General features: G+C 43.5%; 1 protein-coding gene across 1 annotated transcript; it reads left to right on the forward strand.

Moving 5' to 3' along the window:
- On the forward strand, nt 1-26,734 carry LOC132390265 (NACHT, LRR and PYD domains-containing protein 3-like). The gene is made up of 11 exons (XM_059962875.1): nt 1-935; nt 3,040-3,321; nt 5,138-5,304; nt 10,623-10,794; nt 10,895-10,960; nt 20,671-22,408; nt 23,445-23,531; nt 23,687-23,857; nt 24,013-24,183; nt 24,335-24,502; nt 24,646-26,734. Exons 1-11 carry the CDS (start codon nt 926-928, stop codon nt 24,731-24,733), a joined length of 3,120 nt encoding a protein of 1,039 aa, XP_059818858.1. The 5' UTR covers nt 1-925; the 3' UTR covers nt 24,734-26,734.

Genomic DNA, 26,734 nt, shown 5'->3' on the forward strand with positions numbered 1-26,734 from the left:
ATTGTCAGAACCTGTGAACCAGACATTAAGCAGAGGTGAAAATTCGAAGATATTTTCCCATGGATGTTCTGTATTAGACTTCAGCAAAATCCTTGATAAGATCCCACATGGCAGCTTGGTCTGAAAGATTAGGCCCCTAATGCGGTCCACAGAAAGAGCAAGTTAGATGGATTTAACTTTAGCTTAAAAGTAGCAAGCAAAGTATAGTGATTGACGTTTTCTCCTCATGATCAAGGTGGGTAACTAGTGGTGTGCCGCCAGGGCTACAGGCTATTAACTTTTAAAATTCGTTATTTTTTAGCAATGATTTGAATGGGAGTGCAGAAGTCTTGACCAGTAAGTTCACGGATGACATAAAATTAGTAGACTGTGCTGACAGTGAAGATTGTCATAACTTATAGGTGATCGAAGTTGGCAGGAGTGGTAAATAGATTGCAAAACCAACAACGGTTTCACGCAAGAGTTTGGTGATTATGTGAAGGGAACTGCCCGTGTATGAGGCAGGCACAATTGTCTAATTACTGAAGCAGTTGGGATGTGTAGATGGAGTGAGGAAGCCAGGAGAGAACTGGATCCATCATAGGAAATTGGGACCATCTTGGTGGGCACTGTGGTTGGCATTGTCTCTTTGGGCAGAAGGGTTTGTATCGGTGCTCTGTTGATTTGTGACTCTATCAGTAGGAAGCGTCAGATATCACTGAACAGACATACAAAAGTTAATAGAAACGGGGAAGGGTTGGCCCCTAATCCAACTGCTGCTGCTATCATACAGGGGATGGACCTGTTGTCATATTTTCAATCGTTCTCTGACTCACTGTTTGCTTGTTATGTAATTCACAGCATCATCAGCAGGTGGAGCTTCCCCGCACTGGAAGCAAAGTGTAAACAAGTCGACGACAATTAGCAATCTTCAGTCAGAATCAGAATGGCTACAGGTATGTTCACTGGGAACTTCATAATTAAACTTCTGTCCTGTTACTGCACAAGATTTTAGATGAGGAAACTTGCACAGATGTTTAACAGATGTTAAAGTTTCATCCAAAAGGGCCATTGATCCTACTGGTATTGCGGCCTTGAGTAAATGAACAACGTAACAGTTGCAGCGCAGGGACCTGTCACCGGTAATGTTGAAATCACTCCGCTCGCCATGCGAAGCTTCTCTTGTGTGAAAGAACCAGTAGGTTCCGAATTAGGTGGTGGTGAGTGAAACAGGAATGCAACAGCAGGTTTGTAGGTTATGTAAAAGTCAAGAGTCAGGGTCTGTTTTGCCTCTAGAGAGGTACTGATGTGTGAGACATCGCCAACTTTCATTAATAAAACTCAGTGCCAGCTGATAGGAACTTTTCCGCAATTTCAGAAATTGTGTGATAACACAGTATTTCATGTTTTGGAAAGGCAGCTATCAACCCCCTCTGGGTCTTCTTGGCTGCTGCGCAAAGGAGATGAGGGGAGTTTACGAAATGTATTTTTTATAGCCGAGCCGAGAACATTGCCAGCGTTTGGAATGGCAAAGGATCAGGAGACAACTTACTGTAGATATGTAGATATACCTGTGGTTTGTTTCAGTGTTTTAATACCCCAATGAATGTCTGCGCTGTGGACAAATGGTGAATTTGGTATCTCAAAAAAAAAGAAGAGTTTGAATGCTGAAATATCACAGGAAAAATAAAACCACAGGAGACAAACATTGAATCAAAAAAAATCCGGTCAATGTAATGTTATCGGTGTGTCGGAATAAAATGAACCCCATTGCATTTCAAGGTGGAATCTAGAGCGGGTAACACACACACACACACACACACACACACACACACACACACACACACACACACACACACACACACACACACACACACACACTCACACACACACACACACAGTGATGGAGGAACTCAGCAGGTCAGGCAGCAACTATGGAGGGAAATGAATAATCTAAGCCTGAGCTGAGACTCTGAATCAGAAAATGTGCTCATCCAATCCAATCTCTTGTAATTGAAATGTACAATTTGCAATCTCTCCGGTATTAATACATCCTTCCTGTAGTGTTGTTACCAGAAACGCACACACTATTCCAACTGATCCAACCAACAGTTTATAGCCTTGTCACAAGATCTCCCTGCGCCTGTATTCTGCGCTGCAGCTAATAAGGGCAAACATTTTGTCAACTCCACACAATGTATACCTGGAAACTTCGGAATTCAAAGTTAATTGAATTTATTATCAGTGTACATATAGACACCACAAAAATACTGAGGTTATTTTCTTGCGGGCAAGCCAGCCATCTGGATACAATACTGGCTAGGAGGAAGGAATACGAAGGTTAATAATTGGCGGGCTATTCAGTTTGGAGGCTTATGACCTGCAGTGTGGATGGGCACAAGGTCTACTGTTTGCTCCTTATTTTAAAAATTAGGTAGGTAAAGTTGTTAATGTTGTTCGGAAGTTTGCAGATGTCAGCGATATTGGTGGTAGAACGGACAGAGAAGGGGGTTATGTACATTTACAAGGGGACTGAGATGAACGTGAAAGATGCACCAAAGAATTGGTTCATTTTGTAAAATTAAACAGGGCAGGAGATGCATAGCAAATAGTTGTTTTTCACCCAGTGGTGTGGACAGTTTGTTGCACAGTGAACAAAGTATGTGTGATCAAACGGATAGGACAGTCTGTAATCCAGTGACTCATCTGTGTGTGACACAGGCGATTGGACAGCGTGTAACTGAGGGATTTTTCTGCTTGTGGAAAATACACTCAGTAATATTTCCCGATATCACCTGACGCTGTTCCCTTTAGATTTCCTGGTCATCAGGGCCAAGATAGTGATCAGTATTACTATGTCTATCCTGTTCTTTTTCTGGGAGTGCATGTGTCCCGTCACCGGTTTATCAGAATCAGTAACTAGTAGGAAGTGCAGTTCACGTTCACCAGCTCAGTCCCAATCCAAATCTGGTCAGCCAGAGTTTTGGCTCAGTTGTGAATCCTTGTTCTGCTCAGCTCCAAATCACTTCAGTATAACTTGCAACTCATCATTTATTTCAGGTGGGAAATGGTTCTGGACAGCAGTCAAGAGATTCTTCCCAGGCAATGCATCGATGGAAGATGATCAGGACACGGGAAGCAAGGTACCAAAGCAGAGTCGGATTGAGAGCGATGTCCCAGGTGGATGCAGTCCGGCTGCAGAGAAAGGCGAACAAAATCAGCCCAGACATAGAGGTATCAGGGACAATGATCCGTGCTCTGGAACCAGCACAAGTGGGCTCACGGTCTGTGAGCTCGGAAGCTCATTAAAGACGGAATTGTCAAGTCCCCAACAAAGAGCGGGTGAGTGAAATATGAGGGTGATGTGTTCGCAGAATGTGGCAGGGAGGAGAACATAAAAAAACATAAGAGCATAAGAAATAGGAGCAGGGTAAGGCCATCCAGCCCATCGAGGCTGCCCCGACATTCTATTAGATCCTGGCTGATCTGTCTGTAAACTCAGCTCCATCAACCTGCGTTTTCCCCTGAACACTTAATTCCCTTACTATGTAAAGATCTATCTAACTGTATCTTAAATATATTTAGTGAGGAAGCCTCAACTGCTTCACTGGGCAGATAGTTCCACAGATTCACCACTCTTTGAGAAAAGCAGTTTCTCCTCATCTCTTTCCTAAATCTTCTCCCCTGAATCTTAAGGCAATGTCCCCTAGTTCTAGTCTCACCGACCAAAGCAAACAACTTTCCTACTTCTATCATATCTATCCATTTCAAAATTTTGTATGCTCATATAAGATCCCTTCTCATTCTTCTGAATTCCAGAATATAGTCCCAGGCAACTCTTTCTCCTCTCATAGGTTAACCCCTTCATTTCTGGAATCAACCTGGAGAACCTCCTCTGCACTGCCTCCAAAGCCAATATATCCTTCCTCAAGTATGGAGAGCAGAACTGCACGCAGTACTCCAGGTGCGGCTGCACCAGTACCCTGTATAGTTATAGCATGAGCTCCCTGCTCTTGATTTCAATCCCTCCAGCAATGAAGACCAACATTTTGTTTGCTTTCTTAATAACCTGTTGTACCTGCAAGCCAACTTTTTGCGATCCATGAACAAGCTCTCCCAAGTCTTTCTGCACAACAGCATGCTGTAATCGTTCACCATTTAAATAATATTTGCTCTTCTATTATTCCTTCCAAAGTGGACGATATTGCATTCAGCATTGTTTATATTCCATCTGCCAGACATTGACCTACTCTCTTAACCTATCTATATCCCTCTGCAGACTCTCCACATCATCTGTACAATCTCCTTTTCCACTCAGTTTAGTGTCATCAGCAAAATTTTTCTACGGTATACTCAGTCCACTCTTTCAAAACATCAATCTGAATGGTAAACATCTGCGGGCCCAGCACTGACCCCTGCGGCACCCCACTCGCCACAGACTGCCAACCGGAGAAACACCCATTTTTACCAACTCTCTGCCTTCTATTCGTTAGCCAATCGACTATCCATGCCAATACACTTCCTCCGACTCCGTGCATCCATATCTTATTTTTAAGTCTCTTGTGCGGCTACTTATCGAACGCCTTCTGGAAATCCAATTATACGACATCCACATGTCCCCCCGTCTTTTGATACATCCTTTTTCAAAAAGTTATGTGACATTTGCTGTCTTCCAATCTGGAGGGTAAATGTGAGGTCTTATTGGAGGGTAGGTCAGAGGGGAGGGGAAATGTGTGGGACTGGTACATGTGATGTAGTGGTGCACCGGTTACCCCACTACTGGAAATGTGTACTAGAAAATATGGAGCTGTACAAATGAAGAGTGCATTTCCGGTATGTGAATTAAGGGACACCTGGATGGATAGAGTATCTCTGGTAAGCGAATATCATTGGAATCCCTACCAGTTATTGTCCATCCTAAATTGAACCGAATGAGGGGGTAGAGTGGGGAGTTTGATTTCTCGCAAATGTGGTCCTTCTGGTAAAGTAACTCCCAGAGGGTTGTTGGGTTGGCTTTAAGGCTAGTGTTGGAGTTGGGGAGAAAATCTGTGTTTGTAGCTGAAGGCAGGAGTTTCAAGACATGCTGTGAGTGCTGTAAAAGCGGTGGAGAAGAGGCATATTTGGGTTGGTGCCCACTTCCTCCTTTTTATCTTCGCAGACCCAGAGTCTACAATCTCTGACCTCCTGGCAGAGAGGGCTGAATATCGACTATACCAACTGACGAAATTCTACAGGGACAGACTGAAACAAGCAATAGAAGAAGGTGTTGAAAGACTCAGTTGGATGATGAGACAGGAGGGGCATTTCACTGCACAGGAACATGGGGTGAGTCTATTTAATGTATTGTCACTGGTATCAGAGGGAAAAGTGATCAATATTAATCTCCGACATGTTCTAACATTTCTACATGGCCAACGAAATCCCTGAATTGTTACAGAAGAACTGGCCGCAGCTTTGAAATCTGGTAAGGTGTGGAGTGTTGGGAACTACAGTTTCAGTGTCACATTTTCCTCTCTGGTATTTATCAGTGGGGTATAAGAACAGTGGCTGTATATCTGGACTGTTGGAAAGGCATTCAGACTATAATTCAATGCTCATCTCGTCAGGGCTGTCAGTCAAGTTCAGTTGACCCACTGGCTTCACTGCAGTCAGTGAGGGAAGGAGGGAGGGAAAGCTGCCAATCACACCTGCTCTGCTGTCCATCTGAGTTCCCAAACAAATGGGTGGCTGACCATTCAAAGATTCATAGAGAAGTACTGCGCCAGCTATATCCTGCCGAACCATTTAAACTGCCTACTCCCATCAACCTCCAAACAGACCACAGCCCCTCCATACGACTACCATCCATATCCATATCGAAATTTCCCTTAAAAGTCAAAATCCACCTGGCTTGCTCCACTTTCATTGACCGCTTGTTCCAGACTTTCACGACCATCTGAGTGAAAAGGTACCTCCTCATGTTCCCCTTGAACATTTTGTGTTAACCCATGACCTCTAGTCGTAGTCTAACCGAACGTTAGTAGTAAAAGTCTGCTTGCGTTTATCCTATCTGTAAACCTCTATCAAATCTCCCTTCAGTCCTCTACGTCCCAAAGTATTATGAGCGAATTCAGTTAGTAGTATTTCCTTATAATTCATGCTGTCCAGTCCCAGTAATATCTTGGTCAACTTTCCCTATGCACCTTCAATCTTATTTGCATCTTTCTTGCAGATAGGTGACCTAAACTGCACGCAGTCCTCCAAATTAGGCCTCACCGGCGTATTATACAACTTCAATATAGCATCCCAACTCTGTAATCATTAATTTGATATATGAAGGCCAGAGTTACAAAAGATGATTTACGAACCTATCTACCTGGGCCACCTCTTTCAATGATTTGTGTACCTCTATTTCCAGATCCCTTTCTTCTACCACATTCTTCAGTGCCTGGCCATTCAGTGTGCAAAACTTACCCTGGCTGGTCCTTACAAAGTGCAACACCATAATTGTCTGCATTAAATTCCATCTGCCATTGCTCAGCCCATGTTTCCGGCTGGTCCAGATGCCACTGAAAGCTCTACTGTTCTTCGGTGTCCACTATAGTACCAGTCTTTGTGTCCTCCGCAAAATTTGCGGAACCAGTTAACTGCGTTATTACACAGATCATTGATATTGACTGCAAACAATAACAGATGCAGTACCAATCACTGCGGCACTCCACTCGTCACAGGTCTCCAGTCAGAGAGGCAAATATCTGTTACCACTCTCTGGCTTTCCCCATGAAGCCAAAGACTTATCCATTTTATTAACACATCTTGAATGCTGAGTGACTGACCTTCCTTGACCGACCTCCTATGTGGGACCTTGTCATGTGCATTGCTAAAGTTCATGTAGAGTACATCAATGTCTTGCCTTCAGCAACTTTCCGGGTACCTTGCTTGAAAAAATCTGTGCTTTTTTTTCAAAGAACCCTACACTTCGTGACTTTTTATAAATAACCTGGATGAGGAAGTGGAGGGATGGGTTAGTAAATCTGCTGATGACGCAAAGGTTGGGAGTTTTATGAATAGTGTGCAGGGCTGTCAGAGGTTACACAGGATATTGATAGGATGCAAAACTGGGCTGAAAAGTGGCAGATGGAGTTCAACCCAGAGAAGTGTGAGCTGGTTCATTTTGGTAGGTCAATAATGATAGCAAAATATAGCTTTAAGGGTAAGACTCCTGGCAGTGTGGAGGATCAGAGGGATCTTGGGGTCCGAGTCCATAGGTCTCCCAAAGCTGCTAAGCAGGTTGACTCTGTGCCTCTGTGAAGGCATGCAGTGCATTGACTTTAAGAGCCGAGAGTTAATACTGCAGCTATACAGGACCCTGGTCAGACCCCACTTGGAGTACTGTGCTCAATTCTGTTCGCCTCACTATGCGAGGGACGTGGAATCCATAGAAAGGGTGCAGAGAATGTTTACAAGGATGCTGCCTGGATTGGGGAGCATGTCCTAAGAGAATAGGTTGAGTGAACTCAGCCGTTTCTCTTAGAGTGATTGAGGATGAGAGGTGACCTGATAGCGATGTACAAGATAATGAGAAGCTTTGAGCGTGTGGGTAGTCAAAGGCCTTTCCCCAGGGCTGAAACGGCTAGCACGAGAGGGCATAGATTTAAGGTGTTTGGAAGTAGGTACAGAGATGTCAGGGGTAAGTTTTTCTTTACACAGAGAGTGGTGAGTGTGTGGGATGGGCTGCCAGCGGCTTTGGGGGAGGCGGAAACGATAGGGTCCCTTAAGAAACTCCTGGATGGCTACATGGAGCTTAGAAAAATAGAGTGTTATAGGTAAAGCCTAGGTAGTTCTAAAGTAGGAACATGTTCCGCACTGCTTTGTGGGCCGAAGGGCCTGTATTGTGCTGTATGGTTACTATGTTTCTATTCGTTAGACACGACCTGCCACACATGAAGCTATGCTGACGATTCCCAATCACCACGTCTATCTAAGTACCAATATATTCCAACCCTTGGAATACCTTCCAGTAACGTTCCCACGACTGGGGTCAGGGTCAGCAACCTATAATTCCCTGGGTTATTTTAGATCCTTTCTGAAACAGCAGAACAACTTTTTTTTAGGTTATGAGGACACTTAGTCCTCGTTTATTGTCATTTAGAAATGTATGCATATATTAAGAAATGATACATTGTTCCTCCAGAGCGATGTCACAAAAAAAAACAGACAAAACAAAGACTCACATTGACAAAACCACATAATTATAACATATAGCTACAGCAGTGCAAAGCAATACCATAATTTGATAAAAGCAGACCATGGGCACGGTTAAAAAAAAGTCTCAAGTCCCGATCGACTACAATTGTCCCAATATCAAGCAGCAGAAAGGGAGAAACTCTCCCTGCCATAAACCTCCAGGCACCAACAACTGATGCATTAGAAGCACCGGACCACAGCAGACTCTGAGTCCGTCCGAAAACATCGAGCCTCCGACCAGCCCCGCCGATACAGCCTCCAAAGCGCCATCCTCTGCCGAGGGCCTTCGACCTCGTCCCGGCAGCCGAAACAAGCAAAGCCGAGGGGTCAGAGGCCTTCTCCTCCGGAGATTCCGGACCGCACAGTAGCAGCGGCAGCGGAGCGGGCATTTCAGAAGTTTCTCCAGATGTTCCTCCGCGCTCTCACGTGTATCTCCATCAAATCAGAATTGTGCACGGTAACCTACTTAACAAATAACAGATATCGTTCACCGGAGAGACCACGAGCGCTGCGTCGCGCCACCATCTTCTCCTCCCTCCAACTTTGATTATCCTCTAATCCTTTGCTTCTTCTGATATCACTAAGGATGATTTTATTATCTCTGCCCGGGCCGTGGCAATGTGTACACTTGCCTCCCGCAAGCAACACCTAGTCAGGCCTTCGGGATTTATCCACCCTGATTCACCTCAAAATAGCAGACACCTTATCTATAATGTGTATAGATCTTATGAAGTTGATGCAGTTTGGCCTCACTTCAAAATACTTTGTCCGTCTCCTGAGTATATATAAAAATGTAAAGAATGCATTTAAAATCTCCCCCATCTCCTTTGGCTCCATGCATGAAATACCATTCTGATATTCCAGAGGACCAATTTTGACCCCTACAACCCTTTTGCTCTTGACATGTATGAGGAATCCCTTGATATTTGGAATCACCTGCCTGCTCAAAGAACCTCGTGCCTTATTCTGGCCCTCCTGATATCCTGATTAAGAGCAATCTTGTATTTTTTCATGCTGACACAACTGTATTTCTATGTTGTATTGACTGTTGTACATACTACTTATTATGAAAACAAACACCAGAAAATCTGCAGATGCTGGAAATTCAAGCAATACACACAAAATGCTGGTGGAACGCAGCAGGCCAGGCAGCATCTATAGGGAGAAGCACTGTCGATGTTTCGGGTCGAGACTCTTAGTCCTGCCGAAGGGTCCTGCTGCTTTCCACCAGCATTTGTTGTGTGTTGCTACTTATTATCAATTACTTCAAACTACACATTGCACATTTAGATGGATACGTAACACAAAGATTTTTATTCCTCTATTATATTAAGAATGTAAGTCGGAAAGTCAATTCATTCTATTCACGTCATGGCGGTCAGTAGATCTCATACAAAACATGACTGTAAGGGCAGGACAGGGGCTGCATGTGTCTCGTTGAAGTGAATCATTTCATTACTTTGAAGATGGTACCGCCGGCATTTGCCTCGGCATGTTACCCCTGCAACAGCTGAAGCTGAGCATCACGCAGGGTAGATGGTTCTGGCATCAAGTTAATGAATTTTACGTATCCTTTTGCTCCGTCAGGAACTATCTGCAGTTTGTGCAGAAGTTCAGCAGCACTGATTGCATCTCCCAAACCTGCAAATCCATCAAACCACAGCTAGGCAGTGGATATGTTGCTCACCGCCACCTGGCGCATCCACTTCACGTCTCAGCTCACCCTGACTTTGGGAAATCTCATCGTTCCTTCATCAGCACCGGGTCTTCATCCTGGAGATCCCCGCTCATGGCTACGTGATTTATTTTCATCAGCAGTTATAAACTGTTACTCCTCAACGGTCAAATAGGGATGAAGAGTCAACATTGGATTTGTAATAGTAGTTATTTAACATGTATTTACAGATATGATTCCCACCCGTATATGTTCCAGGCCATGCTGAATGCCTGTTAATCTGAATGTGGCTGTTCTGATTACCTGCATTTCAGCTTCTGAAAATTCAATTTTCTCCCCATGTGTCTGAGATTCGGTCCCAAAATTCATTTTTGTTTTGCTCCCTCAGACCCCCCCCCCCTCACTCTTGCTTTTGTTGTTACATGCTGATTTACTCTGCTTTGTTTCCGCATAATTGTGGTAATGCAGACCCTATCAGGAACGTCCCTGGAAATTTTTTCTTTGGATGAAAAATAACATTCATAGAAGTCTTTGCTGCACTAATCCTCAAACCTATGGCTAAATATGTGGTGTAGGTTTTATATCAGAAGTTGTTGTGCCAGAAGAAACATCTAACATGTCAGACATAAATTCTTAAATTTATTCAATTCTTATTAAAGCAACAGGAGCTTACAGGATCATATGTAAACTCTTTCTGACTTTCTATCTGCTCCACAATAAATTCATTGTTTTCCTTTTATAGAAAGTCACTGAGCTGACAGAGAAGGGAAAACGGGCAGAAAGTTCCAGACTCTTCCTCAGTTTGGTGATGGGCAAAGGCTCCCAGACTCGGAGGGCGATGTGGGAATCCTTTGTGACATGGAGGACTGAGTTACCGAAGTTGGACAGAATACTGAGGGAAATACAGAAGCTCGGTATGTTAAAACCACGCACTGAACACAAAGGCACATTGAAATAAACAGTTTACATTATTTTAGTTCTGTTTTCAAGGACGTTTTTCTTTGAATTAAACAGACCCTGATCCAGAGGAATACATTAACATCGCCCGAGGGTTATCTGAATTACCCACTCAACTGATAGGTGAGTGATGACATTCCCAGTCGTGGGTCACTTCTTTATACGTTATCTGTCTTTCTTAATCATTCAAAATAATGCAAGGGCAAGTGAAGCGATCATTCATCAGGCCATCATTGCTGTGAGTGGGTCAGAGTGTGATGTAGTTTTGGCTCTTCAGGCTTGGGCTATGGGAAGTATCTGGTAAGATTCCGTTTTTGTTAGTAATTCCGCATTCCTTATCTGTTAGGGCATAGGAATGGAGCGTGGAGTGAGAGTACCTCCAGGAGCAGTCTTTTGTACTGTGCTGAGATGTGCGAGTTCTTGGAGACTTCCAATCTCCTGGACAACCACAACAGCGGCAGGTGCACCCAGCTACAGCACTGGAGTAGCAACTCGAGGAAGTTTTGCTCATACGGGAGAATGAGGAGGTGATAGATAGGAGCTGCAGGGAGGGGGCAAGAGGCAGTGAGCTGGGTGACTGTCAGGAGAAGGAAAAGAAATGCACAATCAGTACATAGTCTACTTGTGGCCGTTTCCCTCTATAATGAGTATATCACTTTAGATACTGTTGAAGAGGATGTCTAACCAGGGAGAGCTGCATCACAGGGTTTCTCGGACAGAGTCTGGTGTTGTGGCTTAGAAGGGACGAGAGGTGAATAGGACGGCAGTGGTGATAGGAAATGCCATTGTCGGAGGATAAGCGACGAGGTTCTGTGGGCACGATAGAGATACACAGATGGTATGCTGCTTCCCAGGTGTCAGTGTCACGGATGTCTCAGAATGGATCCATAGCATTCTAAAGTAGCCAGAGGTCTTGAAACAAATTGGCACAAATGACACAAGTAGGAAATGTGATTAGGTCCTGACGAGAGATTTTAGGGAGTTACGTAGAAAGTTGAAAGTCGGGACATCTGGGTTAGTTATCTTAGAGTAAGAGTACAATAAATTGAAAGGTAAATTTCAGAGGACCTCACGCAGGGGGCGGGGGATCGTCTTGCTGCTTGATCTTAATCCAACTCAAATATTTTCACTTCTTCATTGGGCAGAAGATACATAAACCTGAAAGTATCAAGGACAAATTTAATTCTGCATTTCTAAGACTAATAAAAGGTCACGTTCTATGTTAAGGTGAGCTCTTATTTACAATACATATAATATCAAAGTAAAAAGTAAGTTTATTATCACCCCTTATATGACACCATATGCGACCCTAAGATTCATTTTGTTCCTGGCATACTCAATAAGTACAATAACCATAATAGGGCCAGTGAAGGACTGTACCGAACAGGTTGGACAACCAGTCTGCAAGATACAAAAGACTGAAAATACAGAAGAAATACATAATAATAAATATATAAGCGGATTCATAGGATGTGGGAACAATCCAATGGGGCAAGTGTAGTTTCTGCTCTGTTTGAGGAATTATTTGTTGAGGGATAATAACTGTTTCTGAACCTATTGGCATGAGTCCTGAAGAGGTTCACTGTTTTAAGTGTAATGTAAATCAATGTCTCAGTTCTTTTCTCCATAAATGTGATATGATGCTTTGTTGAAGAAGAGCTGAGAGGTTCTTACAATGTCAGCACCACTAATCCTTCAGCAGCACTTGTAAAAATACTGACCATCTGATCAATTGATTCATTCATCTGTTATTTAAATTATACTTCTTGCAGTGTTGCATTCCATCGGATTGTATTGTCCGTGTTGTTGATGGGTTTTCTTTCCCTGATTTGCAATTGATGCAAATTGATTCAAGAGCAGATTCTTCTTCTAAGTTAGCCTTCTGAACAGTCCATGAACACGACCTTGCTAATCCTGCTTTGCGGTATATAGTTCTTTCATTTCCTATTGTCAATTATACTAGTTTTTATGTCCTGTGCTCTACTGTGCCAAAAAGCAACACATTTCATAACATTTCTTAGATATAATAAGGCGTATTCTGCGAGTTGTAAGCCACTGGCATAAAACAACAGAGAAAATGACCTCTTCTGGAGTTTTATTCACATGATTTATGAAGGAAGACTGAGTTTATACCTGTTGGAGTTTAGACATTTAAGATTAGATTTCAGTGAAACATAAGATCCTCAGACATTTTATTAGGGTGCATTTGAGGGGAGTGGTGAGGACGTCCCCTCCTCTGGGATTATCCAGAAGAAACATCTGCTGTTTAATTTTTTAAAAAGTCCATACTTGAAAGAGGTGAGATAATAATAATTACTTTTGAATAATAATATAAAGCGGATCTTTTGCCTAAAGGAGAAATCACAAATAACCCATCAAAATAGCGTCCTATTGTTTTACAATCTAAATATGAAATTTAACATCATGCATCTCACTACTAATCACCGCTCATTTAGGTAACCACAGTATACTTGCGAAGAGCAGAAAGTGTGCGGTAAGGGTATGAAAGACTGTAAGGAACAACTGAGAATAGCCAATTCAAGCCAACAGGAAAAGCAAAAAATCATTCACTTTGTTACAATGACTATCAAAAACATTTGATTCTGTCCCACAGTCATTGTTAATAGTTCATAATGTACACAAATACACACAACACTTGTGAAATTCGCACAATATATGATGAAGCATTGGCGTGCTCAAATCGCACTGTCTATTCTCAATCAAAAAAGAACAACCACCAATAAATAAAACGAGATATTTCTCAGTGCGACTCTGAATCCACGGTGGTTTTGCCTGGTTTAAAATTTTCTCTCTAATTTACTGAATTGTATAAAGATAGGGTAACAAATTAGCAAATTAAAACATACAGACAAACAAATTATACCTTGGCATACCTTCTATACATGGATACATGGATGAATTAAAATTATAGACTCCATCCATAAAAGGTACAACAATTAATTCAAATAGTAGAGCTATTTTGAAAAGATAGAAACATCAACTTTGGTCTTGATAAATGCAGAACATACAACAGATTTTGTAGTATCATTAAGATGGCCACTCATGCAAGCAGCCCTGATGGAAATAAATCAAATATTCTCATGTTAGATTTCTAGAGCTGGAATCCACAATTAAACACTTAAATAATGCAGAAGCAACATCATGTTAAGGCGGCTAAAATCTCTATTGCTACACTATTGCTACTCAAAGCTGATAAATATCGGATGCTGGTCTCCAGTCGCTAGAGCGTTTCCCGTTTACGGAAAGCAGAAAGCAGAAACTGGGCTGGATTAAAAGTTTGTTTACCGAGAAGAGGGTTCATACCTGCATGCAATTTTGCTGACAGATATACAGTTTCTGGAAAATATAATCGAAGTTTGCAGAGGATGATTGTTGTTCAGAAGGATATTCCGGATTGTTGTGTTCTTCTGCTTGAGGGAGACCTGGATATCCCTGTCATTCTAGATGCAGTTTTACAGATTGCTGACATCACATTTACTGTCAAGATGGGACTGATGAATATTTCAAAGGCAGAGGAGTAGGAGCATGCTTCATTATCCACTGCTGGTGGTGTACAAACATGGCAGTTCTATTCCAGTCCTGCTCTCTGAACCTGGAAAATCTTGGGAAAAACTATACTCCATTTTATCTCTCATGGGAGTTGTCAGCCATCATCTTGGTAGCTGTGTATAGCCCACCACAGGCCCGAGTCCAACAGTCTCTATTGAGCGGGGCGACAGGCATCAAAGAACAGCACACCCTGATGTTTTCCCCGTCGTCTTGGGGATTTTTAACCGAGCTAGCGTGAAACAGTCTCTAAATAGTTATTAACAACATATCACTTGTGGAACCAGAGGAGTAACACATAGGTCCACTGTGATGCTACCATCATCTCACTTACAGTGCCATCCTACACTTGTAATTTGGAAAGTCTGATCTATGGATAGATATTGAAGACCACGGCAACAGTAGAGGGGACCAATAAGGTGTAGATACAGGAGACACAGGAGCACTTACAAAACAACTTTGAGTTCATAGACTGGACTGTTCAGCGTTTTTATTCAAATCTGAATAAATACTCCCCAGTTATCACTAACTCTAAAAACCTGTGTGGATATGTCTATGCCTACCAGAATATATTATACATAGCTGAATCAAAAACCGTAGATGTACCAAGAGATTTGTAAACGTCTGGGGAAGGACATTAAAGTGCATTAAGGTGCATTAAAGTGTGGTGATCCAAGATTGCGCAAGAAGGCCAGGTATGACATACGGAGGATTATCTCATGAGCAAAATATCCATTCTGATTGAGGTTGGAGGCGTGATTGGATGCACGTCAACTCTGGCAGTGCTTACAGGCCATTACTTCCCACAAAGCGCAAACTTACAATGAATTGCGGAGAAGTTTCGCTCCCAGTGGGGATTAACAGCTTTTATGCACGCATTGAAATGGAGAATACAACTACTGCAATGAGGGTCACGGCAGCATCCACTGACCCTGGGATCTTTGACTCGGAAGCCGATCTCGGAAGGTCTTTCAATATGTTAAGTGCTTGCAAGGGAGTTGCCCCGATGCCGGACCTGGTAGGGCTCTGAAATTTTGGGTGTACTAACTGTCGTGTGAATTCAATGGTATTTTCAACTTCTCATTGCTCCGATTGTAAGTTCCCACCTGCTTTAATAGGGAGAAGTCATACCAATTCCCAAGAAGAACAGGGTGAGATGCCTTAATGACTATTTCCCGCAGCACTCAGTTCCACAATGAAGGGCTTTGAGAGGTTGATTATGGCTTGAATCAACCCCTGCCTCAGCTAGGACATAGACCCAATGTAATTTGCATATCACCACTATTGTCTACAGCGGATGCGATTTCATTGGCTCTTTCCGTGGCCATTGATCACCTGGAGGTTAATAATACTTCCTTCCGATATAACACGATCGTTTCAACAGGTATGATCAAAAAGCTCCAGAACCTGGGCTGCCGAACCTATCACTGCAAATGAATCGTTAAGTTCCTCACCAGAAGACCACTGTCTGTGCGGAATGGAAATAATATCTCCACTTCGCTGATAATCAATACTGGCGCAACTTAATGATGTGTGCTTATCCCACTGTTCTTTTCTCTCTGCATCCATAATTGTGTGGCTAGACGCAGCTCTAGTGCTATCTCTAACGTTGCTGAAGACACAACTATTATTGTCAGAGTTTCAGATGGTGATGGAAGTGCGTAGAGGAGGGAAACATTTCAGCTTGTTGAGTGGTGTTGTAGCCACAATCTTGTACACAATGAAAGTAGGACAAGGGAATTGATATTGGACTTCACAAAGAGTAAGATGAGGGGGCACACACCTGTCTTCAAAAAGGTGTCAAGATCTCTGAGCATCCTATCTGATCCCAACATTGTCTAACTTCAGATCGTTCATCTTCCAAAGAACCTTCTCTGTAGTAATAGTAACTTCAGACACTAATGACCCGTCAATACCTGGAACTTCCACCATACTGCTGATGACTTCCACATGAAGATTGATGCAAAATACTTTTTCAGATCGTCCACCATTTGCTTGTCCCACATTAGTACATCTTCAGCCTCATTTTCAAGCGGTCCAATATCCATTCTTTCTTCTCTTTTATGCATCTGAAGAAACTTCTGGAATCGACTTTTTATATAATTGTCTAGCTTACTGTCATATTCCATCTTTAACTTCATGATTTTTAGTTGATATTTATTGATATTTAAAAGCTTCCTCTAATTTCCCACTGTTCTGTTATGCTCACTCTCTTTGGGATTGACTTCCTTTGTTAGCCACGGTTGTGTCTTCTTGTTTTTGGAACACTTCTTCCTCCTTGGGACGTATATATCAAGTGCCTTCTGAATTGCTTACAGAAATTCCAGCCATTGCTGCTCTGCCGTAATTCCTGCCGGTGTTATTTTCCAATCAATTCTGCACACCCCCTATCTCATGCCTCTATAATTTACTTTACTCCACTGTAATATTGATATATCTGACCTTAACTTCTCCTTCTCAAATTTCAGGGTGAAGGCCATCATATTATAGTCACTTACCCCGATAGGGTTTTTTACCTAATGCTCTCTGATCAATTCCAGTCTATTGCACAATACGCAATCCAAAATAGCTGATCCACTAGTGGTCTCAACCACAGGCATTCAAGAGATTCCTCCTCTTGGAAACCCACAACATCCTGACTATCCAATCCTACCTGCAAATTGAAATCCCCCATGACAATTGTGACATTTACCTTTTGGCATGCATTTTCTATCTCCCGTTGTAATTTTGCGATCACATCCTTTTACTGTTTGGGGGTCTGTATATAACAACCATCAGGGTCTTTTTACATCTTCAAAGGCCGATGCTCCGAAGAGGCACATCCATCAGTTAGGAACCGCAGCACTCATGCCATGCCCAATTCTTATTGCTACAGTTGGGGAGGAGGTACTGGAGCTTGAGGACATTAACACAAGGAACCACTTTTTCCCCTGTGCCATCAGCAGAATACAATGCAACCGATGGATGAATATGAATTATATAAGTATTGTCGATATCAACAAACAATGAGAATACCTCATACTGCAATAAAGGGAAATGTTTAATTGGAATTTACTTCAATGCTTAAGAAAATCGGCAATGCAATGGTCAAAATGCAGCATAGTGATAAACGCTTTCGCTATACCTATATTAATATTCTTTTGGCGCAATACGTTGGTCTGTTACCGATCTGGAAAACTTAAAAAGAAAAAAAGAGGGACTGAAATGAAAAGTTTTAGGAACACATTATGTGCACTCGAACGCACTGAGGTTAAGCAATAGCCTATAACTTTCCTTTGGACTTGGAGGCAATTTGATGCGGCAGGGCTGAGGCCGAGAGCCAGGAGAATCCCGACGTCCGATTGACTTGTGCACCAGGCCGAGTTGGAAATGTTGGGTACAGTTCCCCGGAGTATTGAAGTGACAGAACCAGATGTTTGGAAGGCACTGGGGGCCGGGTTGAAGTTGAAAACTCGGGTACAGGACGATACCGGAGTCTACGCCCCCAGACCGTATCGAAGTGAGTGAAGTGGTGCTTGGATGATGATTTAAGCTCTTGGCCAGACTGATAAACGATAGAGTATCAGGGTCTGAGGCGAAAGCGAGGGGCGGTTCAACACTGAGGAGTCCAGTAGAACAGAGGGATCTAGGAATACAGATACAAAATTCCCTAAAAGTGGCGTCACAGCTAGACAAGAGTAGTAAAGAGAGCTTTTGGTACATTGTTCTTTATAAATCAAAGTATTGCGTATAAGAGTTGGAATGTAATGGTGAGGTTGTATAAGACATTGGTGAGACCGAAATTGGAGTATTGTGTGCAGTGTTGATCTCCGAATTACAGGAAGGATATTAATAATGTTCAAAGAGTGCAGAGAAGGTTTACAAGGATGTTGCCGGGACTCGAGAAACTGAGCTACAGAGAACAGTTGACTAGTTTAGGAATTTATTCCCTGGAGTGTAGGAGAATGAGGGTAAATTTGTTAGAGTGTATATACAATTATGATGGGTATAGATAGAGTGAATGCAAGCCGGCTTTTGGCACTGAGGCTAGGGGAGAAAAAAATAAACAGAGGACATGGGTTAAGGGTGAAGGGGGGAAAGTTTAAAGGGGACATTAGGGTGGGGGGATTCTTCACGCAGAGTGGTGGGAGTGTGGAATGAGCTGTCAGATGAAATGGGGAATGCGGGTTCACTTTTGACATTTAAGAAAAACTTGGACAGGTATATGGATGAGAGGGGTTTGGAGGGGTATTGCCCAGGTGCAGGTCAGTGGGACTAGGCAGAAAAATGGTTTGGCACAGCCATGAAAGGCCAAAAGGCCTGTTTGGTGCTGTAATGTTCTATGGTTCTATGGTTCTAAAAAGATAACGAATGGAACAACGTCCATCCATGGAAGATATCGCCACGATTTGAGCAGACTAGATTTTGACAAGAACGGCTGGCTCTGAATTGAAGGTTTCATCCCAGAAACAGAAGGATTTCTTATGGCAACATGGGAACAGTTGGTTAGCACAAAAATATCTAAAATACAAAAGCAAAAGACCAACAAATTGAAGATGATAAATTCAGACAAAGACAAGAGATACAATCCAACACATTACAAGATCTTGCAGTATTGATTAATTACAGTGGAAAGCATCATTCATCAAAATATTGCTTCACAGTGCACATTCTTAAAAGACACAGTACCTTACTATAAAGACAAAACTGATTCAGTTTTAGAATCAGAGTCCTGCAAATTACACTATGGCTGATCCATCTTTACAGATAGGACTATGTATCCAGGATAAAAAGGCAAGAAGAACTTACTTACTGATTAGACATAACCATTCCAAACACACGTGACATACAGAAATCAATTGCTGAAAAACACCAGAAATCTGCTGAATTAGCAAAATAAACTGAAAGACTGTGCAGCACTATGTCCCAGTAGTAATATCTGCAACTGGTATCATCCCAAAGTCACTACATATTAACATTAAACAATTAGTTCTACAAAGGAATATTTATGTAAATCCACAGAAAGCAACGCTGTTAAACACCACTAGAGTAGTCCGGAATTTCCTATCAATTGAGAGATGAGTGTGTTTAGTTTGCCTGCACCTCAGGCAAAACCAGTTTGAGCTTAGAAAAAATAAATCATAACCTATTAATAAAGCAATTCTTATCATGACGATGTAGTTCATAGTGCATTACAATGGGATAAAGTGCAAACTAGGAAATAAAAGACAAAATGAAGGTTCAATATAAAGGCTTTGCAATGGTGTTTAAAAGTGACAGCCTCAGTCTGCAGCCTTTACACATTAGTAGCAAATATCTGAGGCTACAGTACAGTAGTTTTAGGTGAGGATCTCTGCAGTTTAGCAGCGTAGTTCAATTAAAATCTGACCTGCCAATGACCCTTTGGCCTTGTACCTTATTGTCTGCCTGCTCTGCATTTTCTCAGCAACTGAAACACTGTTTCCCTGAGCTATTCTGTTCTCATTTTCCTTGTACGGCCTCATTGCGCTGATATGATGAAATGATGTATTTGCGTCTCATGCAGAAAGGTTGTCTATTGTACCTCGGTGCATGTGTCAATAATATGGCAATTTACCGATTTATTGTTGTCAACAATACAGTGTCTCACAGAGTGATCGTCACCAGTTGCTAACACTTCACTAAGCTCTTTGACAAATACGACGTCCATCACTGAGATGCTTCTGGTCTCTCCCATTCATGGAGATTCATCTCCACTTTTCCAGCCCTCCTCCATCACTGAAATTAAAAACTACTAGCTTTCTTTCTTCTCATTCCGTTGCGTTATCATTACGAAACATCACTGTGACTCTCTCCACAGAGGCTGCCCGACCGGAGTATTTCCCGCATATTCTGCTCCTGTTTCGATGCGAGAGCAGTGGACACTTGCCAAAATGCACAGTGTCCTGCTCTCCATATTTCCACAGCAAATCAACATTAACATCGTTTGATAATGATGCAAACAATGCGTTAAATCGTGTGAAATGTTGTTGTGTCGGATGTGCAGTCAGGATTGGAATAGGATATCAGGGGAATGTTCGCCTTCACATGTAACTAGTATCACAATATCAGTATTGTATCTTTTCTAAGACATACATCGCTGTTAGTTCCGATATCTGTTAACAGCATTTTACTTTATGTCCAAATATCCATGGATGCATTGAATTAATTCATGTAATCTCAAACACTGAATCTTGAAATGCAGTTATAATATTCTTTGTCAGTTGAGCTACTGAACATTTTGACTATGTTCTCTGTTCCCATGAAAGACGTTCAACAGATACACAAGGAGACTCTGCAGGCACAAACTGAAACACTGAGAGTGAACACGATCCTGATGAGGGAGAAGGTGAAGGTTTTCCAGCTGGTTGATCGATACGCTGAGCTCACGGTCATTTCTACTGTTCGAGATCGGAGTCTGGTGGAACATGAGCTACTGGCAAGAGGCAGAGTCCACGAGGAGTGGAGACAGAAGCATCCCAGTGGACAGCTGGAAAAAATCGGGATAGATCATTTGTTCCAGAGCACCTTTTCCCAGACTAAATCCAAATCTGGGAGTTCCGCAGCATTGGTCGGAATCCCTGGGATTGGGAAAACAACAATGGTGCAAAAGATTGTTTACGACTGGGCCACAGGGAAAATATATCAGCAATTCCAGTTTGTCTTCAATTTCAAATTCCGGAATTTAAACACCATTAATTGTCGGATAAACTTGAGGGAACTGATTTTGGATCAGTATCCTTACTTTGGGAATATCCTGAGAGAGGTCTGGAAAAACCCAGAGGGATTGTTGTTTATATTTGATGGTTTGGATGAATTTAAGCACACAATTCATTTTGCTGACAATCAAAGAGATATAGAATGCGACCACCAGTGCTCAGATCCCGAGTGGTGGTGTGAAGTGTCTGACATTGTGTACAGTTTAATCCAGGGTAAGTTGCTCCCAGGGTGTTCAGTGCTGGTGACCAGCCGAACCACTGCATTACCCTTATTGGAAAAGGCAGAGATTAGTGTCTGGGCGGAAATCCTGGGATTGGTTGATGAAAAACGGAAGGAATATTTCATCAGACATTTTGAAGATCGGACGGTGGCAGCAGCTGTTTTCGAATATGTGAAGGAGAACGAGATCCTGTACACCATGAGCTACAACCCCTCCTACTGCTGGATCCTCGCTCTGGCACTGGGTCCCTTCTTCACACAAAGAGTCAGGGACCCGCAGCGTGTTCCCAAGACCATCACCCAACTGTACTCCTACTATATTTACAACATACTGAAAAACCACGGCCGTGAGATTGAGAATCCCCGTGATGTGTTACTCAGGGTTGGTCAGATGGCCTTCAGAGGAGTGTATGATAGGACGATTGTGTTTACAGATGGAGATTTGATCAAGAACAATCTTCAGCCTTCCCAGTTCCTGTCCGGGTTCCTGGTGGAGCTATTGGAAGGAGGGGATGCTCCCCCGTGTGCGGTGTACACATTCCCACACCTCACTATCCAAGAGTTTGTAGCTGCAGTCGCACAATTCCTGAATCCACATCCCGGGAATATCCTGAAATTTCTCACTGAAGCCCAGAACACGGCAGATGGGCGATTTGAGGTATTTCTCCGTTTTGTTGCTGGTCTCTCCTCCCCAATGACAACTCGGACCCTGGAGGAGTTTCTGGGTCCATTTCCTCATGAAACAACCTGCCAGGTGATTGACTGGGTGAAGGAGGAGGTTAAATGCCAGAGTGGAAACACGAGGAGTGAAGCTGGTAAAAGGAGCCTCTTGAACACATTGCACTATCTGTTTGAGTCTCAGAATCGCTGGCTGGCTCAGGCCGCACTGGGATCTGTGAAAACACTTTCATTCAGTGGAATGACACTGACCCCGATTGACTGCGCGGTCCTGTCTCATGTCATCGGAATCTGTGATACGATAAAACACCTCGACGTGGAGAACTGTCACATTCAGTGTGAAGGAATCCAGCGGCTGGGACCCGGGCTGCACAAGTGCCAGGAGTTGAGGTAACTTGATTTGTCTCTCTGAACTATGAAACTGTTCCATTGTCCTGTTTCAATGTAAAACGAGTTGGGTAAAACTATAGGATATTGGGTAATAAAAGACTGTGTCAAATAACCATGGTATAGGTCAGTAATTCCCAGGACGAGAAGGTTCTGTGATTCCTTGTGAAGGGATGTTGGAGACTTCATCAGATCAGTGAACAACGGCCATTGGTTTAATGGTAGTAAATCACAGGAATGGCCGTGTTTCTCACTGCCTGTGACACGTCCATTGACAATGTTCCTTCTCACTGTTACTGACACCCAGACCGACACTGACTGCAGCAGGTGGGTCAGAGATTCACACCCCCTTCCCGGTGAGGGACAAGAGACCGTCAGCAGACTGTCCCAGTGAGAAGGAAATAAATACCATTGTGAGATTGTCCTCCCACTGCCCTTCCCCGTGTGTGACTATCACCATCACTCACTACTAGATACTCAGAATCAATGGGCTCATCTCTCCTTCCAAATTTGTGTCTCAGTTCAGACACACCCCTTCCGTGCAATATTTTACTGGATCAACCTATCATTATGGATTCTTCCCCATTCTCCTGCCTCCTGTTGGATCTCTCTTCCCCATTACCCTTACTCCTACATGTTCTGTCTTCCTATCCCTTTTCCTCAGGTGGTGCCTCTTCCACATCTCCTATCGGAGTTATAATTTGTGAATTTATAATTCACAAATCCTCCTCACTGTGGGTATATCTCCCACATTTCTGCCATGACCCTACCAATGCTCTCATGTCAGTAACGCTTATTTTCACCGTCTGGGAGTGAGACAGAATCTGTGCAGTTTACAGTGTCACACCGACAGACTAAATTACTGACATTCGGTGAATACCCTGGAGCTGGTCAGTGAGGGACATTGACAGTGATGGGAACTCCGATCACTGATTTACTGAAGATTTTAATGTTTCCTGAAATATCCGAGTGAGAGAGGTTTTCTCAGACTCACGGTTTTTGAATCACTTTTTTCATCAATTTGTCTGTTTGGCTTTAGACTTGGGGCAAATAAACTGGGAGATTCTGGAGTGAAACTGGTTTCTGCGGCTCTGAGGAACCCGGAGTGTAAAATACAGCAACTGTGGTAAGTACCAGACTGTCGCAGGTTGTGTTTACCGTCACTGGGTGTCTGACACTGAACATTAATATGATCAATAATTGTGTTACTGATAAACACTGGGGATTTGTCCAGTCTCCTGTCTCTCTGTGACCTTCACCCTCACTCTCTCTCACCTCCAGGCTGAACCATGTTGGTCTCACAGATTCAGGTGCCGTGGATCTCGTCTCGACTCTCAGAACAAACCGATTACTAACGGAGCTGAACGTCAGTGAAAATGAACTGCGTGATTCAGGAGTGAAACTGGTGTCTGCGGCTCTGAGGAACCCGGAGTGTATAATACAGACACTGGGGTAAATACCAAATTGTTGGAGATTTTATTTACAGTCACTGGGTGTCTGACACTGAACATTAATGTGATCAGTAATTGTGTTACTGATAAGCACTGGGGATTTGTACCGTCTCCTGTATCTCTGTGTTATTCACTGTTTGCCTCTCTCATCTCCAGGTTGAGGGATGTCGGTCTCACAGATTCTGGTGCTGAGGATCTCGTCTCCGCTCTCAGTACAAACCCATCACTGACGGAGCTGGACCTGAGTGATAATAAACTGGGAGATTCAGGAGTGAAACTGGTATCTGCGGCTCTGGGGAACCCGGAGAGTAAAATACAGAAAATTGAGTAAGTACCAAACTGTGGGAGACTGTGTTTACAGTCACCGGGTGTCTGACCCTGAACATTAATGGTTTATCAGTGTTACTGATAAACACTGGGGATTTGTACCAACCCTGTCTCTCTGTCTTTCATTCCCACTCTCTCTCGTTATCTGCAGGCTGAAGAAGGTTGGTCTCACAGATTCTGGTGCTGAGCATCTCGTCTCCGCACTCAGTACAAACAGATCATTGACGGAGCTGAACCTGGGAATTAACTCCCTCACAGACCGATCAGCACCCGCTCTCTGTCGCCTCATATTGACCCTCCCAAATCTGGAGTGGATCCGGTGAGTGTTTGTGTTAACGTTCAATGTGATAAAATATCAGGGATACTGGTCTGTAAGCAATCTTGAAACATTATCCTCGTCCACTGGTACTGACACTGATGTGTAAACTGTTTATTTCATCTCTGTTCTTGAATGTGTTTCAGACTGGTGGGGAATCGGTTCAGTAAGGCCAGGGAGAAGGAACTAAGATTGGTGCAGGATCAGAGACCCGGACTGATAGTGATCCTTTGAACATCTGAATGCGTGAACATCCCCACACTTATGGTGACATTTTCGCTGATTCCCCAAGCTCCTCTTTAATGCCCGCACTCCAGGTTTGATTCCTAATGGATCTAACGGAACTGGCTCTGGTCTCGCGCTTTGTGACTTTTGAAGCTATCCTGCAGTGACGTATTTCCTCCTCTTGTCCAATGCCGCTGATTCTGACACATGACCAGGTTCGAGATCTCACACAAGTTAGGCTCTGCGGAATTGCACAGTCAGAAAGAGCCCAGTGGCCGGGTTCATTCTAGGACATGAGTATCCCGGGGTGGGATTATCCGGGGAGAGAATCCTTTTGTTTACTTTGCTGAGGACAGTACTTTCGGCTGTCTGGCCGATACAATGATCTTAAATTGACAAATACTTCGGCAGTGACCCTGGATCTGCAGCGATCCCGGACACGGCCCTGAAGTGTGATTTTATTATCAGCGGTTCCCCGATGCAGAGTGACGGTGAGAAACGGGACTGATGATTCAATCTGTCACTCGTTGTCGCCAGTCAGTTATTTGTGTGTGACTGTGAGTGAATCGTGAACAGCTTATTTATTCCCACACGTTAGAAGCTCACACATTGCTTAATTTACATTTGACATGATGAAATCAATAAACCGCTGTCACTTCCTGATTTGGTGTCGGACTTGAGTCTCATTAGAGGAGAAACAGTGACCTGGGGTTACTGCTGTCCCCCGCACCTGGTGAACTGCAATAATAGGTCCGAGCTCCTCACACTGGTACAGCAGCGTCTCAGCTCCAGGCTGAAGTATGTCAGTCTGGTGGCGTCTTTTCTTCAGGACCTCTTCACTCCTCATCCACCAGTCAGTCTGACACACCGCTTCCTCATACCCCAGAATCATGCACTCCCCTGACCCCCACCTTCCTGCGTGCTCTCCTTGCTCCCGCAGACAACAACGACAAAAGATATTGGAAGCTCATACACTGCATGGTATCTGACCTGCATCGACAAAGGTCGCAAACAAGACAGGGATGGGGAATCGAACAGAAGCAATCAACACGGTGTGAAGCTCCCTCTACACCGCCCATCTCATACCCCCAGTGTCTGACACTGACTTAAGCTCCCCACGAAGGATCCCATTACACACTCCCAGGTCACACACATAGTGAAGCTCCCTCTATGCCGTCCCAATACACACTCTCCGTGTCATGCCCAGAGTGAAGCTCCCTCTGCATTTCACCATCACATACTCCCATTGTCAGACACTGACTGAAGCTTCTCCTGCATATTCCCATGACACACTCCAAGAATCAGTCACAGTTTTAATCTTCCTCCTACCCATCTATTCGCACAGTCCCAGTGTCAGAAACAGAGTGTACCTCTGTCCATATCATCCCATCATACATTTCTGGGTCAGACGAAGAGTGGTTCATAAAACACAGTCCAATCACACATTCCCAGGGTCAAACACAGAGTGGAGCTCTCACCACGGCATACCATCACACACTTCCGGGGTTAGGCAAAGGATTAAGTTACCCCCAGCCCTTCAGAACGCAGACTCCCGGAGTCAGCCAGAGTATTAAGCTCCCAAAACACTGTCCCAACAAATAGTCCTGTAGTCAAGCACTGTGTGAAGATCCATGTGCATCGTTCCACCACACACTCTCGGGCTCAGACACAGAGAAAATTCCCTCCACCCGATCCCATCGTACACTCTCAGGGTAGGACTTTGAGAACATTCTCCCTCCAGACAGTCCCATCATAAAATTCCTGTGTCAGACACAGAGAGTGACAACCTCAATGACATTAGGAAGGGAAAGCAAAGAGGTCCTGAAAAGAAAATTTAGAAAGCCAAGTCGAAAGCTGAGAAGCAGGACCTCCCAGTTGGTAATTTCTGGATTGGTGTCTATGCCACGGACTTGTGCAGAACTCTGTGACTGTTAACTTGCAGGTGGAGTCAGTGGCGAGGAAGGCAAATGCAATGTTACCATTCATTTCAAGGGTTCTAGAATACAAGAG

This window comes from Hypanus sabinus, unplaced genomic scaffold (assembly GCF_030144855.1).
Source record: "Hypanus sabinus isolate sHypSab1 unplaced genomic scaffold, sHypSab1.hap1 scaffold_824, whole genome shotgun sequence".
In the NCBI taxonomy this organism is placed as follows: Eukaryota; Metazoa; Chordata; class Chondrichthyes; order Myliobatiformes; family Dasyatidae; genus Hypanus; species Hypanus sabinus.